The sequence below is a fragment of the Garra rufa genome, chromosome 10, assembly GCF_049309525.1.
Source record: "Garra rufa chromosome 10, GarRuf1.0, whole genome shotgun sequence".
Classification (NCBI taxonomy): Eukaryota; Metazoa; Chordata; class Actinopteri; order Cypriniformes; family Cyprinidae; genus Garra; species Garra rufa.
Genome location: NC_133370.1, coordinates 36,134,191 through 36,149,029, shown reverse-complemented (window position 1 = coordinate 36,149,029; position 14,839 = coordinate 36,134,191). Strand labels below are relative to the sequence as shown.

General features: G+C 40.1%; 1 protein-coding gene across 4 annotated transcripts in view; it reads right to left on the bottom strand.

Annotated features, from left to right (window-relative positions):
* fgf12a (fibroblast growth factor 12a) overlaps window positions 1-14,839 on the bottom strand; it is a 224,192-nt gene that overhangs the window by 27,667 nt on the left and 181,686 nt on the right. For all 4 annotated transcript variants that reach the window (XM_073848457.1, XM_073848456.1, XM_073848454.1 and 1 more), the window contains one exon: window positions 12,141-12,244. In XM_073848457.1, the coding sequence (XP_073704558.1) occupies window positions 12,141-12,244 (104 nt within the window). The remainder of the gene's footprint in view (window positions 1-12,140; window positions 12,245-14,839) is intronic.

The window sequence follows — 14,839 nt, the reverse complement described above, 5'->3', positions numbered from 1 at the left end:
ATTCAGCGTTCCAGGCAACCCGTTACCCTTGTTTTTCCAACCTTCTACTTGTGAAAGTGCACTGGAGCAGCAGTCAAACCCCTGACTTCTCACTCGTGAACTTGTACTAGATCGATGTACTCCCAGTTCCGAGTTCTGACGTCACATAGCCTGCAAAACAACAATGACAGCCCCTATGGGTGTGGTGTTTATGCACGTGGTACACGGTAGAAAAATAGACTTTAGGACAATATAACGTTGCAATCAAATAATAATAATATAAGAATAATAAATGCACTCAGGCAGTTTGGCGTGACTTGCCTGGAATGCTACAAAGTCATGAGTCGTGGCTTGAAGTCGTGATTTACAGGCTCAAAAACCTGCCTGGAATGCAGCATAATGGCATAGTTGACTTTGTTGTTATGAATGATGTCAGCATGCTTACTAACTATGCACACAGTGATTGACTGATGGGGAGGGGTCTTTGTCAGAAATGTATTCATAGAAATATTGTAAAGAGTAATATTCATATTCAAATAAAGGTTTAAAAATAAAAACGTTGCCACATTCAAATAAAGATTTTAAGTTAAGTGATTGGCAGATTGCAGGCAACAGCCATTTTTGCCCTGCTGAAAAAAAAAAAAACAAAACAATAGAAAATCAGTGAATTTAGTGATTTGGTCCTAGTGATTTAGAAGTCCTCTTCACTACTCCTAATGTTTCACAGATTTAGGAGCACGTTTTTTCACACTAAAATGTTTTGTGAAATACTCTTAGAGCAAAATTTCTAATAAGTCTCTAAAAAGTCCTAAATTTAGAATTGACACACCCACTATTTTTAAGATTTTCCCCTAAATTGGCAAGTTATGAGCTTTTGTGTTTTGTGAAAATTAACCCTGATTTATTTGAACTAGGGATACACCAATATCATTTTTTAAAGACAAAGTATGAGTACCAATATTTTTTTTTTCTGGTATTGATACCTGTATTTTTTTGGGATATGGCAGTTTTCTTACTGCAATACATTGAGACTAGGATGATGATATGATTTTAGGACAGCTTTTTTTATAATTATGAACAACTGTAAAAAGCAATGTGAAACAAATTGTGAAAAATGTTTATATTTTTTTTCACAAATTTGTCAAAGCAACTCAACTCAACTTTACTCTACTTTATTTATAGAGCACTTTTAACATCACAAGTGGAACCAAAGTGCTGTACAGAGAAAGATAAAATAGAAAAAAAAAATCTATGCAGAAATTTGACACAAAGCATTTTTAAATACTAAAGAAAACAAATTAGTTTTATGCACACTCTGAAATACATCCAATGTAGAAGGAGATTTCAGAGACAGAGGAAGTTCATTTCATAGCCTAGGAGCTGCAACAGACAATGCTCGATCACCTTTACATTTTAAAATAGAATGCAGAACCATAAAGAGCAAGTGATAATTTGAGTGCAAACAAATTCAAACAAATTTCACAGTATCTGATAACCTCCACTACAAAACCAAGGAAACAAGGGCATGATTAAAAAAAAAAAAAGTCAAAAAGCTACAAACAAATTTTTTGGCGAGTGCTACTGCAAGCAGCAAAATCACAGTGCTTACTTTTGTTTTATCAGTTTTTGTACCCTCTCTTGATATTTTTGCAGAACAAAGTTTCAGTCTGCTATGCATGGGTTGGCATCATTCATTTCGAAACCACTGAGGCTGACATTTTTTTTCTGCTGCTGGGTCCGCCAGAGTTTCAAAAGTGGTGGTTCACCAAAATTGGACAAACGCACGTACGATATGGAGATTATCATGCGGAACAAAACAATATCCAATCAGAAAGCGAGCTGACAGAAGACGGAAGCATAACAAACACACATCATGGTGCAGCACAAAAGGATTTGGACAGCAGAGATGTTACCTTTATTTTATTTTTTTGTTACCTTTATTTATATAGCGCTTTTAACAATAAAGATTGTGTCAAAGCAACTGCACAGTATTTAAACAGAACAATAGTGTGTAAGTAGAGTCAGAAATGTATTCATAGAAATAGAAGTTAGTAGAAGTTTGTCTCTAGCTTTGTAAATAGGTTTTAAGAGAACTGCAGATGGAGGATCACCTTGTCACCCAAACCATTTTCTTTTATTTTTCCATGCTTTTTCTGTCAAAATCATTCCAAACACTTTCCAATTTCTTCCTGCCTATCGTCCCCTATGTTTATTCTCAAGTCTCAAGAGATTTTGCTATTTTGTGTTCACACTCGGGACTTTGGTTAAAAATCTGTTGGTGTGTGGTGTGCTGTCCTTGTCACATCGCGGCACACCACACACTATAGGAGAAAAATGGTTAAATAGTCATGTTGAAGATCTTATAAGATTTTAAAAATCTTTAAGCATGTACCCATCATTAGGGTGTCAGGAGCTGCCCTTTGAGGAAGAATATGTCACGTCTGTATAAAGTTTTGTTCATGTTTCATGTACTAAGTTCTGGTCAATTTTGTAATTCTTCGTCGTCACCATCCTGTTCAGGATTTTATGTCACATGATCTCTTTCCTTATATTTTAAACTCATGAGTTAATTTTTGTTTTATGTTGGATTAGGATCATAGTTTGTCTTTGGATTATTATTTTAAATAAAACTGTACTTGGGTTCTCACTTCTTACTTCTCCTTGTCTGCTTTAGGCCACCAACTACTAAAGCCATTGCAAATGAAATACAGAAGTGAGGTTAGCTCCATTTTTTTTTACCCAGGGTTATGAAACTCTTCTCAGAAGCAAGGTTAGCACTGTTTTTGCAGTGCCAAACTTGTACAGTGTGAAATGACGTGTTAGAATGTTACAGCTAGATGCTTAGTAACTAATCATGGGCCTCATATTTACATGCTTTGGACAATTACAGAATACCATATTGTGTAAACAGTCATTTCAGTGTTTCATGGGAAAACTGTCAAATGATGATGGAATATGCGCAAATTGAATAATTATTCCGAAAAATAAATTCCATATAATATGTAGCATAATATATTACAGTTGAAAAGCCTATAAGAGTTTTGGCATGTCACTTATTAATCCAGAGCCACCAAGGATCAAAGCTATCCACAGCAAGTAACTACATCATTATAGCAGGGAAGAAGACAGCTAAGACTTCACTTCCTTGTTCCTTGAGCAAAGAATCATGATCTCCTCCCAACATATCTCCAGGAGACCAGAGATAATGAGCAGGGAAAACCTCCTCAAGTAATTGCACCCCTGGAGGACTAAAACACCATCTCTGCAGTGACAAAATCAATTCCTTCAGTTTTCAAGCCTGCAGTACTGAATGTATCTTTTCAATCAGATATTAACATTATTGCTTATGAGACCAACATTGTTGATGACATATAGAGTCAGCTAAATAAAGATAAATAAAGAACATTAACCTTCATGTATGTCATAGCATAAAGTTTTCATACACATGCCTTAAACAGAGATAAACAACTATGAGAATTTAAATATGTCACAAGATTTGATTTGATTTCTTCCATGGTTAGAAAATATATCTTGCTTTAAATACAAGACATCCCTGAGTATACCGCTGGTGTAGCAAGCCACCTGGAACATTTTGATGTGTTCAAAAGGCCTTTATTCAAATCTTGTAATCATGTTACTGTTAGGCCTTCTAACAACCTCCAGGACAATAGCATTTTTTAAACAAAAAAAAAAATATGTATGTGTAGTATGAATACAATCTGGATATCAGCTGGAATATTCAGATGCAGGGAGTGTGTAGCTTTCTATAATTGCATGGCTGAGCTACTTGCTAAGAAACTGAAGTAAAATGATTACTCATTCAAGTGAAATGCCTTCCTTCTGATTTTATGAAATAGGGGAGCCAAACGGTAGGACTTTATGGATGCCAGGATGGAAATTCAGCCATTACAGCAGAAAAGGTAAATAGCAAGTGGACAAACGGTACAAAAATAATAAAACATAAAATATGTAGTGTGTAATATGTGTCATTTCAATATTTAGTTTTGAGAGTTGTGGTTGCTTTCAAAACCTGCAGTGCTGTTGGACAGTATGAGCTACAAACATGAAATCCCTGACATATTCCACTTTCCATGAATTGTCTTTATAATCCTTATTCTGAATTTTGTAATTACTACATGTTTGCATTTAATTTCTGATTTCTTTCTGTTTTTCTTAGTATATGTTTAATATACAGTTTATGCACAGTGAAGAGTTACCGCTTACCGTGGTGACGAGATACACAGTAGATTGTCATCATTAAACGGTTGGATGTCAAAGTGGTGCCCGCGAAATAACATAGGTTTCATAGACAATTGGACGAGTTTCTGGGGCAGACCCGACCTGTTGAAAAGAGATGGTCTTCATCCCTCCGGATGTGGAGCATCTCTCCTATCTAGAAATATGGCACATAGTCTTAGCGTTTGCACTTGACTAACTGGGGCCCAGGTCAGGAAGCAGACAGACTGGCTAAACCGACCGTCTGCTAGCCGCCTCACGTCACAGAAATCAGTTAATTCTCAGCACATAGAGACCCTTTCACCTAGATATCACACTATAGAGACTGTGTCTGTTCCCCGAGCTAGAAAATACAATAAACGTCCAAAGCAAGGTAAGAGTAACAGTTTAATTGATGTTCAACAAATAAAAAATGCATATAATACTGAGAAACAAACGATAAAGCTTGGCTTATTAAATATCAGGTCACTTTCTACGAAAGCACTTTTTGTTAATGATATGATCACTGATCATAAGCTAGATGTGCTCTGTTTGACAGAAACCTGGCTAAAACCAGATGATTACATTATTTTAAATGAGGCAACCCCTCAAATTTACTGTTATAAACATGTGCCACGTGTAAAAGGTAAGGGGGGAGGTGTTTGCACAATTTATAGCAATATGTTCAGTGTTTCTCAGAGAACGGGCTTTAAGTATAACTCGTTTGAAGTAATGGTGCTCCATATAACATTATCCAAAGAATCAAGTATTAATGATAAATCTCCTGTGACGTTTTTACTGGCTACTGTATACAGGCCACCAGGGCACCATACAGACTTTATTAAAGAATTTGCTGATTTTCTATCCGAATTAGTGTTGGCCGCAGATAGTCTTAATAGTGGGTGATTTTAACATCCATGTTGATAATGAAAAAGATGCATTGGGATCAGCATTTATAGATATTCTGAACTCAATTGGGGTTAGACAACACGTTTCAGGTCCTACTCATTGCCGAAATCATACTTTAGATTTAATATTGTCACACGGAATTGATGTTAATGGCATTGAAATTCTGCATCAAAGTGATGATATCTCAGATCATTATCTAGTCTCGTGTATACTCCAGATAACTAAAACTGTAAAACTAACTCCTCGCTATAAGTACGGTAGAACCATTACTTCTACCACAAGAGACTGCTTTGTAAGTAACCTTCCTGATTTATCTGAATTCCTCAGCATATCCGATAGCTCAGGAAAACTTGATGATGCAACAGAAACTATTGACTCTCTTTTTTCTAGCACTTTAGATATAGTTGCTCCTCTGCGGTTAAGAAAAAATCAGGGAAACAGTCCGACGCCGTGGTATACTGAACACACTCGCACACTGAAGAGAGCACGACGAAAAATGGAACGCAGCTGGAAGAAAACAAAACTAGAGGTTTTCCGTACAGCCTGGCATGAATGTAACATATCCTATAGAAAAGCATTAAAAACTGCAAGATCAGATTATTTTTCATCTTTCTTAAAAGAAAACAAACATAACCCTAGGTATTTATTCAATACAGTGGCTAAATTAACGAAGAATAAAGCACCAACAGGTGCTGAATTTTCCCAACAGCACAGCAGTAATGACTTCATGAACTATTTTACTACCAAGATAGATACTATTAGAGATAAAATTGTAACTATGCAGCCGCTACAGTATTGCATCAGATATGCTATAAATCTCCTGAGGAAAAATTCCATGCATTTTCAACTATAGGAGAGGAAGAGTTGTACAAACTTATTAAATCATCGAAACCGACAACATGTATGTTAGACCCTATTCCATCTAAGCTACTAAAAGAGGTGCTTCCAGAAGTCATAGATCCTCTTCTGAATATTATTAATTTGTCACTACCGTTAGGATATGTCCCCAAAACTTTCAAACTGGCTGTTATTAAGCCTCTAATTAAAAAAAAATCAACTTGATCCCAATGAATTAAACAATTACAGACCAATTTCAAATCTCCCTTTTCTATCAAGGATACTAGAAAAGGTAGTGTCCTCACAATTGTGTTCTTTCTTAGAGAAAAATGGTATCTGTGAGGATTTCCAGTCAGGTTTTAGACCGTATCATAGCACTGAGACTGCTCTTATTAGAGTTACAAATGATCTTCTCCTGTCATCCGATCGTGGATGCATCTCTCTATTAGTACTACTGGATCTTAGTGCTGCGTTTGATATTGACCACAATATTCTTTTAAATAGACTTGAAAATTATGTTGGCATTAGTAGTACTGCGCTGGCTTGGTTCGAATCGTACTTATCTGACCGGCATCAATTCGTAGCAGTGAATGACGAGGTATCATATCAATCACAAGTGCAGTATGGAGTACCTCAAGGCTCAGTACTAGGGCCATTACTTTTTACACTTTATATGTTACCCTTGGGAGATATCATCAGGAAACATGGTGTTAGCTTTCACTGTTATGCTGATGATACGCAGCTCTATATTTCTTCACGGCCTGGCGAAACATACCAATTTGAAAAACTAACAGAATGCATAGTTGAAATAAAAAAATTGGATGGCAAGAAATTTTTTGATGCTAAATTCTGAAAAAACTGAGGTGTTAATTATTGGACCTAAAACCTTCGAAAGCCACATTTCTAACATTTGCAAAACCGCATTTTTTCATCTAAAAAATATATTGAAATTACGACCTATGCTCACAATGTCAAATGCAGAAAAGTTAATCCATGCGTTCATGACCTCAAGGATAGATTATTGTAATGCTTTATTGGGTGGTTGTTCTGCACGCTTAATAAACAAACTCCAGCTGGTCCAAAATGCAGCAGCTAGAGTTCTTACTAGAACCAGAAAGTATGACCATATTAGCCCAGTTCTGTCAACACTGCACTGGCTCCCTATTAAACATCGTATAGATTTCAAAATCTTGCTAATAACTTATAAAGCCCTCAATGGTTTAACTCCTCAGTACTTGAGCGAGCTATTATCATATTATAGTCCCTCACGTCTGCTGCGTTCTCAAAATTCCGGCAATTTGATAGTACCTAGAATATTAAAATCAACTGCGGGCGGCAGATCTTTTTAACATTTAGCGCCTAAACTCTGGAACAATCTACCTAACACTGTTCGGGAGGCAGACACACTCTGTCAGTTTAAATCTAGATTAAAGACCCATCTCTTTAACCTGGCCTACACTTAATACATTTCATAATCCAAATCCGTTAAAGGATTGTTAGGCTGCATTATCTAGGTCAACCGGAACCAGGGACACTTCCTATAACACCTGATGTACTCGTTGCATCAGAAGAAGAATGGCATGTACGCTAATATTAGTATCTTTCCTTCTTATTCCGAGGTCACTGTAGCCACCTGTATCCAGATCAGACGGTCACTGCAGTCCCCCGGATCTAGTCCGTGCCCATCAGCACCCAGAGATATCCTCTACAGCAGGGCTATTCAATTGGCGGCCCGCGGGCCCAATGCGGCCCGCCAATCATCTTCGTCCGGCCCGAGGAAGCAGCAGGTGGCTTGAATGGTTTTTGCACTAATTAGTTTGTCCACTAGGCGGCGGGCCAGCCAAAAAAGAAAAGCAAGAGAGCCAAGAACAACAACAATCTACCGGAGATCGCAACATCATCAATAGACGGCAGATTTGACAAGCGCTTGTAGGGCTCCAGACTGCGACCAAATGGTTGCATTTTTTCTGCCGGTGTGACTAAATTTTGTGAGCGGTCGCAATGGCGCGACCACCGCGTTATTCAACTCATAAGCGCTGCTATTTCTGTTTCATATGAGAAACATTAAACGGCAAACGAAGCGAAAGAGAAACCAAAGCGCACCACATTTGAGCTGCACAGCGCGGACCGTTTATCAGCTCGGACCGCAACGCAAACACACTTGTCTGAGCTCAGGACAGCATCGGGAACCAAAGTTGATTTCGCGACACTGTTACTGCACAGTGCTGCGAGATCCAGTGAAAAGTGTTTGAATTCGCCCAGAATGAATTAAGATTGCTGAAAGATCAGTGAGAATCATTCAAATTCTGCTCAGAATTCTGTTTTTAACAGCGCTGATGTACGCTATGTCAGACAACCAGAAGTCACACCAACTTAAAGGAACACTCCACTTTTTTTGGAAATAGGCTCATTCTCCAGCTCCATTCTCCATTCAAATTGGATCATAAGAGCTTTAAAGTGCTTAAAATGGTTGTGCAAAATGCTTGAAAGTCATTGAAAAGTGCTTGAATTTCTCTCTCAAAAGGTTGTACAAACCCTGAAATGAATAATGTAATAACATTCGACTTTGCTTAAAGGAACACTCCACTTTTTTTGGAAATAGGCTCATTCTCCAACTCCCCCCGAGTTAATAAGTTGATTTTTACCATTTTGAAATCCATTCAGCCGTTCTCTTGTTCTGGCGATATCACTTTTAGCATAGCTTAGCATAAATCATTGAATCCTATTAGACCAGTAGCATCGCGTTCAAAAATGACCAACGAGTTTCGATATTTGTCCTATTTAAAACTTGACTCTTCTGTAGTTATATTGTGTACTAAGACCAGCGGAAATGTAAAGCAGCGGTTTTCTAGGCTGATAAGATTAGGAACTACACTCCCATTCCGGCGTAATAGTCAAGGAAGTTTGCTGCCGTAACATGGCCGAAGCAGGCGCATTAATATCACACAGCGCCTGAAATTAGATCCCAGCTAGGTAACTTCCAATGTGACCGGTGCTAAGTTTGTGTAATTCCGGTTGTTGCAGCTGTCAGAGTTGCAGCTGGTAAATTGTTAGTGGCTGGATTTACCTGTGTTTGATTAGCTATGGTTATGTGCATTGTAAGGGGCTGTGATAGTAAGTCGAAGACGTAATCTACTACCATCTTTCATAGAATTCCCACGAAAAAAAAAAGCAATTTCGACTAATGAATCAATGGCTGGCTGCTCTGAACATAGATCTCAAAACACCGTTAGAAACGATCAAGAAATGGCGTGTTTGCTCCGAGGATTTTGAACCAGATGACTATTTGGATAGTTTTACCGATAGTACAGCACGGCGTCTAAAGGACACGGCGATCCCAACAATCTTCAAACTAACGTTACAGACAGGACAACAAGGAGCATCGCCCACGGCTGTAAGTGAAACATGATTAATTGCTAACGTTACCTGTGAAATGCAACCCCTGACGACTAGGTTTGGGCGAACAGTTGGCTTAGTATTTGCTATGACCAAATTCCATGTGTGATTGCAAAAGAAAGTTATTGCGAACAGTCGGTGGTGTTTTAAAGTCAGTTTTGAGTAAAAGTGTACATCATGAATGTAAGCCTGAAAATGCAAACTGACAGTATGCATTTAAAATCTTTATATTATATAATGTAGCAGGAATAACTTACTCTTGCGACAGCTGGCCATTAGGTCCACTCGGCGTGTGACGTTTTTTCTAGTTTATTTTGTCAAACCGGAAAAAAAAATCGACTATTGCAGGATGCAGCATTGCATCCAAGTCCTCGGATGTTGCGACCTGACACTTCCTCATCAGGTAGATCCACCCTTGCCATCGATGGCAATACCTGGTCCCACTCGCGACAACACAGGCACTCACTTTTAGTTGGCATGGGTTGGCAAGCCCCACCAGCGCGAATCTGCTCTCCTCATCCCTTCTGTCCCAGGCAGTTCAGACACACTTTCTTGTCTTTCGCGTACCAAAACCTTAGCTTCAGTGAATTCTGGTTCAAATTGATACGGTTTAGGATCTGCACCAAAGTAAATATCTTCTAAATCGTCTCTCACAAATGTCTCCATGGCGAGGAACGCTGTCTGTGCTGTGCATGCACGTTGGATATGTTGACGGAAGTAAACATTTGCACATGTGCTGTGTGGTATTACTGCGCCTGCTTCGGCCATGTTACGGCAGCAAACTTTTTTGACTATTACGCCGGAATGGGAGTGTAGTTCCTAATCTTATTGGCCTAGAAAACCGTATCTTTACATTTCCGCTGGTCTTAGTACGCGATATAACTACAGAAGAGTCAAGTTTTAAATAGGACAAATATCGAAACTCGTTGGTCATTTTTGAACGTGATGCTACTGGTCTAATAGGATTCAATGATTTATGCTAAGCTATGCTAAAAGTGATATCGCCAGAACAGGAGAACGGCTGAATGAATTTCAAAACAGTAAAAATCTACTTATTAACTCGGGGGGAGTTGGAGAATGAGCCTATTTCCAAAAAAAGTGGAGTGTTCCTTTAAGCAAAGTCGAATGTTATTACATTATTCATTTCAGGGTTTGTACAACCTTTTGAGAGATAAATTCAAGCACTTTTCAATGACTTTCAAGCATTTTGCACAACCATTTTAAGCACTTTAAAGCTCTTATGATCCAATTTGAATGTTATCTTGATGGCCAAAATATACTTTGTGGTAAACAAACACTTATGTAAAATTAAAAACATAAAATATCGATTATAACCAGTATATGGCAATAATAATCTGTCTATTTTATGCATATACAATTTATAGTTTATGTGAAGATTGTTTTAAAATCACCTAAATTAAAAGCTGTTATATATTTCAGAGCCTATTAAATGTTGGGCTTTCAATTCTACTGTAATGTTGAATGGACATAATATGTAAAACTGAGAGAAAATTCATTTAATAGAGTCACCAGTAGCAATATTGAAATCAATACTTCATTAATAATAGGCTACTTGGTAAAAAGATGCTATTAAACACATATTTAAAAATACTTTGTTGTTTCTACCTTAATTTGAAGGTTCATTGTGAAATTATGACAGTATAAATATATAAATATGCGATTATTCATGATTAATTACAAAAAAATGTGTGATTTTTTTTTTTTAATTGATTGACAGACAGCACCTTAACCTTTTATAGATGTTGGTGTTGGTAATATTAGTTCATTTTAGTGAAAATGCATTTCAGTGTAATTGTATAGGCCCCCTAGAAAAAGATCAGGACGGCCCCCATCCCCTTGGTCTGCTTCAAATTTCCAGTTCGATAATCCGGCCCTCAAATGGATCTAATTGAATAGCCCTGCTTTACAGCCCTGAATGTCAGCAGAGACCACATAAAAGACAGATCATCAGTGAAGACCTCATCACCTAGACGGCCATCGACGCAAGACAGTGAAAACCAGATGAGTCCTCTCCAATCTGATTTTGTGGCAACTTGGAACTCTTGCATCTACATTAATATTAGTCTGTTTGTTTCTTATTCCCAGGTCACCATAGCCACCAGATCCAGTCCGTATCCAGATCAGATGGTCACTGCAGTCCCCCCGGATCCAGTCCAAACCTAGAGCAGATGGTGGATCAACACCTACAGCCGAATGTCAAGTTCATCATTAGGTTCTTAATTGTGGAATTGATGTTTTTAATTCCAGATAGAAGCTTTTAGTTGAAAATGAATCTGGCCCAAAGATAGAATAAGGAATTAAATCCATGCCAACTAACCACATGGCAACAGAATTTTTTCCCCTTTCCTCTTAGATTGTCTTTAACAGGTTTAATAGTTCTGTGAACAGCTGTTATATAAGCTGTCAGAAGTCTGTAACTCACTCCAGCACTTCTCCACAAACCTGTTTCAACTGCTGGCAGAGTGGGTGCAAGAACATATGCCTGTCATCCACCATAACTCAGCTGAAGCTTACAGGGAACACAGCCTTACACTGTGCTCTTACACTGTAACTCATGCTATAATCAGCCCCTTTTCTGGATTTTGCATGACAAAACTTGAACCACTCAATAAAGATTTCTCTGCAGGAATGCATACTTCTCACTTTTTTGTGCTAATGAGGCTGAGCTCATATAATATATAATTAAGCTTTAAAAAAACAACATGCAACTGCGTGCAGCATTCCACATACACACACACACACACACACACACAGTTATGCACACTGATTAAGGGGAATCTTACTGAGCTGTAGAGGAAGCCCTCCGCATTCATGCCAATGTAGAAACCTGCTTTGACTCCCTGAATGGCCACCACCCTTAAGCCGACTGGAATGAGGTTGAAAAGAGCTAGGGAAAAACAAAGAGGAAACATTACATAACAATAGGTTTGGAAGTGCTAGAACCACACTGGGAAAGGTGATAAACTATTAACTAACCTAGCATTTCTGATAGAAACAATGGGATCTAAAAAAATGTGTTAACTGGGTTACTGAGTAATGGTGAAGGTAAACAGTATAGTGACGAGTAGGCTAAGCTGTGCCACTTTTTACACAGGATACTGTCAAGTCAAGGAGAACAGTGATAATGGTAAAATACATAATTATCCATGAATACATCCAGATTAATATATATACACAACACATACTATTAAATATGAAAAAAAAAATACAAAAGTGATTCAACAAGTTTATCATGTTAAGAGGTAGCTAAACGATTTGCAATTCAAACAAAAGTATACTTTTTCATTTGAAATTCTTACTGTAGTCACATTTTTCTAAACCATATACTTGATAGGCAAGTTTTTTAACATTTATATATATTTGAATCCATTAAAAAACAGTTTTTTCACTTGATAGAATCTTGCTAGGAAAAAGTAAAACATGCTAAACTTGTTACGGTTGAGTGCTGGATGGACGAGACACGAATTGACAAACAAACAAAGTCTTTATATAAAATCCAAGGAGCAGACTGATCAGGAACATGAAAACTTTCCACACACGTAGCGATAACATAAAGCAAAGACCGACATTAAACTGAACTCAAAGACAGACTTATAAAGGGTGACTAATTACAAAGACAGGTGATACAGATAACAAGGACTAAACCAAAGCAGACAGATTAGCGGGGGAAGACAATGGGAAAAACCAAGTGCATAAACTGACATAACTATGACATAACGCCCCCCTCCGCATAGGCGCGTCCTCGCACCGTAAAAAACAGAAACAAAACAAAACAGACTAGAGGGGCGGCACAACAAAGAGTCCATAAGGGTGGAGGACGCAACCCCGGGAGGGGGGCCAAAACAAGAGTCCAAGGGGGCGACAAGACAGTCCAGGGGGGTGTCGAAGGAGGGAGGAGCCAGGGGAAGAACAGGAGGGACCCGGAGCAGGAGAGACAGACCGAGACCACAGCCATGATGACGGCCCACGGTGGAGCCGATGGAGGGAGGAGCCATGGTGGAGGAAGGACCGCCGACTCCAGGGGGCCGACTGACAGAGGCGGAGCAGCTGGCAGAGGAGCCCGAGGCGGAGATGGAGAGCCGAAGATCCGGGGCGACACCGCGGATCCGGAGGGCCAAGGCGGAACTGGAGGCTCTGACGACCGAGGCGGAGGCGGAGTTCTGCGGCGGAGCCGGAGCGACAGAGGATGGAGGCTGTGCCGGAGGGAGGGAGGAGTCCGGAGGAGCCGGTGGGACGGCGCGACGAGGCACAGCCGGAGGAGCAGAGTCCTGAGGTGACGGATGGACGACGACTGACCAGGGCGGAGCCGGAGAGACGATGGAGCCCGGTGGAGCTGGTGGACTGACGGGCGACGGTGGAGATGAGGGCGTTGAGAGCCGTGGTGGAGCCGCAGGGTCGGAGGGCCGAGGTGGAGATTTGGGATCTGAGGCTGGAGGCAGAGCTGAGGGATCCTCCAGCCATGACACAGATGTTAACTGGCAGCCCTGCGGCGAGCCCACTGCACTGATGGTGGGCTGAGGGTGAGCAGAGGGGCTGACAGGGGACAGCGGTGGCCAGACGGATGGAGACATGAACAGAAGAGGGGGGGTGGGTGGGAAATTTCTGACTGACAGATGAATCGTGACAGGTAGGTATTTCAGAAAAAAAATCAATTAAGTCCTCAGAATGATTGTCCAAAACATCAGAAAAAAATTAATTTAAGTCCCCAGAGTTGTTATCCAGCTCACCCCCAGCGGTGTTGCAGTGGGCAGGGCTCTCCATTGCCCACACTTGCTCCACGTTGCTATCCACCGTCGCGGATGTAGATGCCGGCTCACGCACCTGATCCGACATGCAGGACTCTGGCTCTGTCGCTCGCGGCTCAGGTTCCTCTGCAGTGCGCTCAGGCTCACACTCCGCATGTTGGGGAGATGTTTGGCTGGGCTCTGGGTCTGAAGTGGGGCTGGTGTCATTCTCCGCGGTCGACGAAGTCCTAAAGGACACCAGCACCCACTTGATGTCCTCGGCGATGCTCTCCCGAGGACCCTCCCCGGACAGCCGCGCTTTGGTGGAGGTGTTAAGTCCTTTGTGGAAAAAGTTGCACAGGCAGCTGTCCGGGTAGTGCATGAGTGGAACGAGTCGCACAAAGTCTCGGGTGCGGTCCTCGAGAGAGCGGTTCCCCTGCTCCAGGAGCAGGATGAGGACGGCGGAGTTATCCATAACAAAACAAACACTGAGCAGAAAACGGAGAAAAAAAAAAAAAGCAGGGGAAAACGCATTGAAAACTGTATTCGGTCGGTCTTTTACTGTTAAGATGCGGTGCTGGATGAGACAAGACGATACACGAATTAACAAATACAAAGTCTTTTAATATAATCCAAGGAGCAGACAGATCAGGAACACGAAGAATATCCACACACCAAACGTGAACATAAAGCAAAGACCGACATTAAACTGAACTCAAAGACAGACTTATAAAGGGTGACTAATTACAAAGACAGGT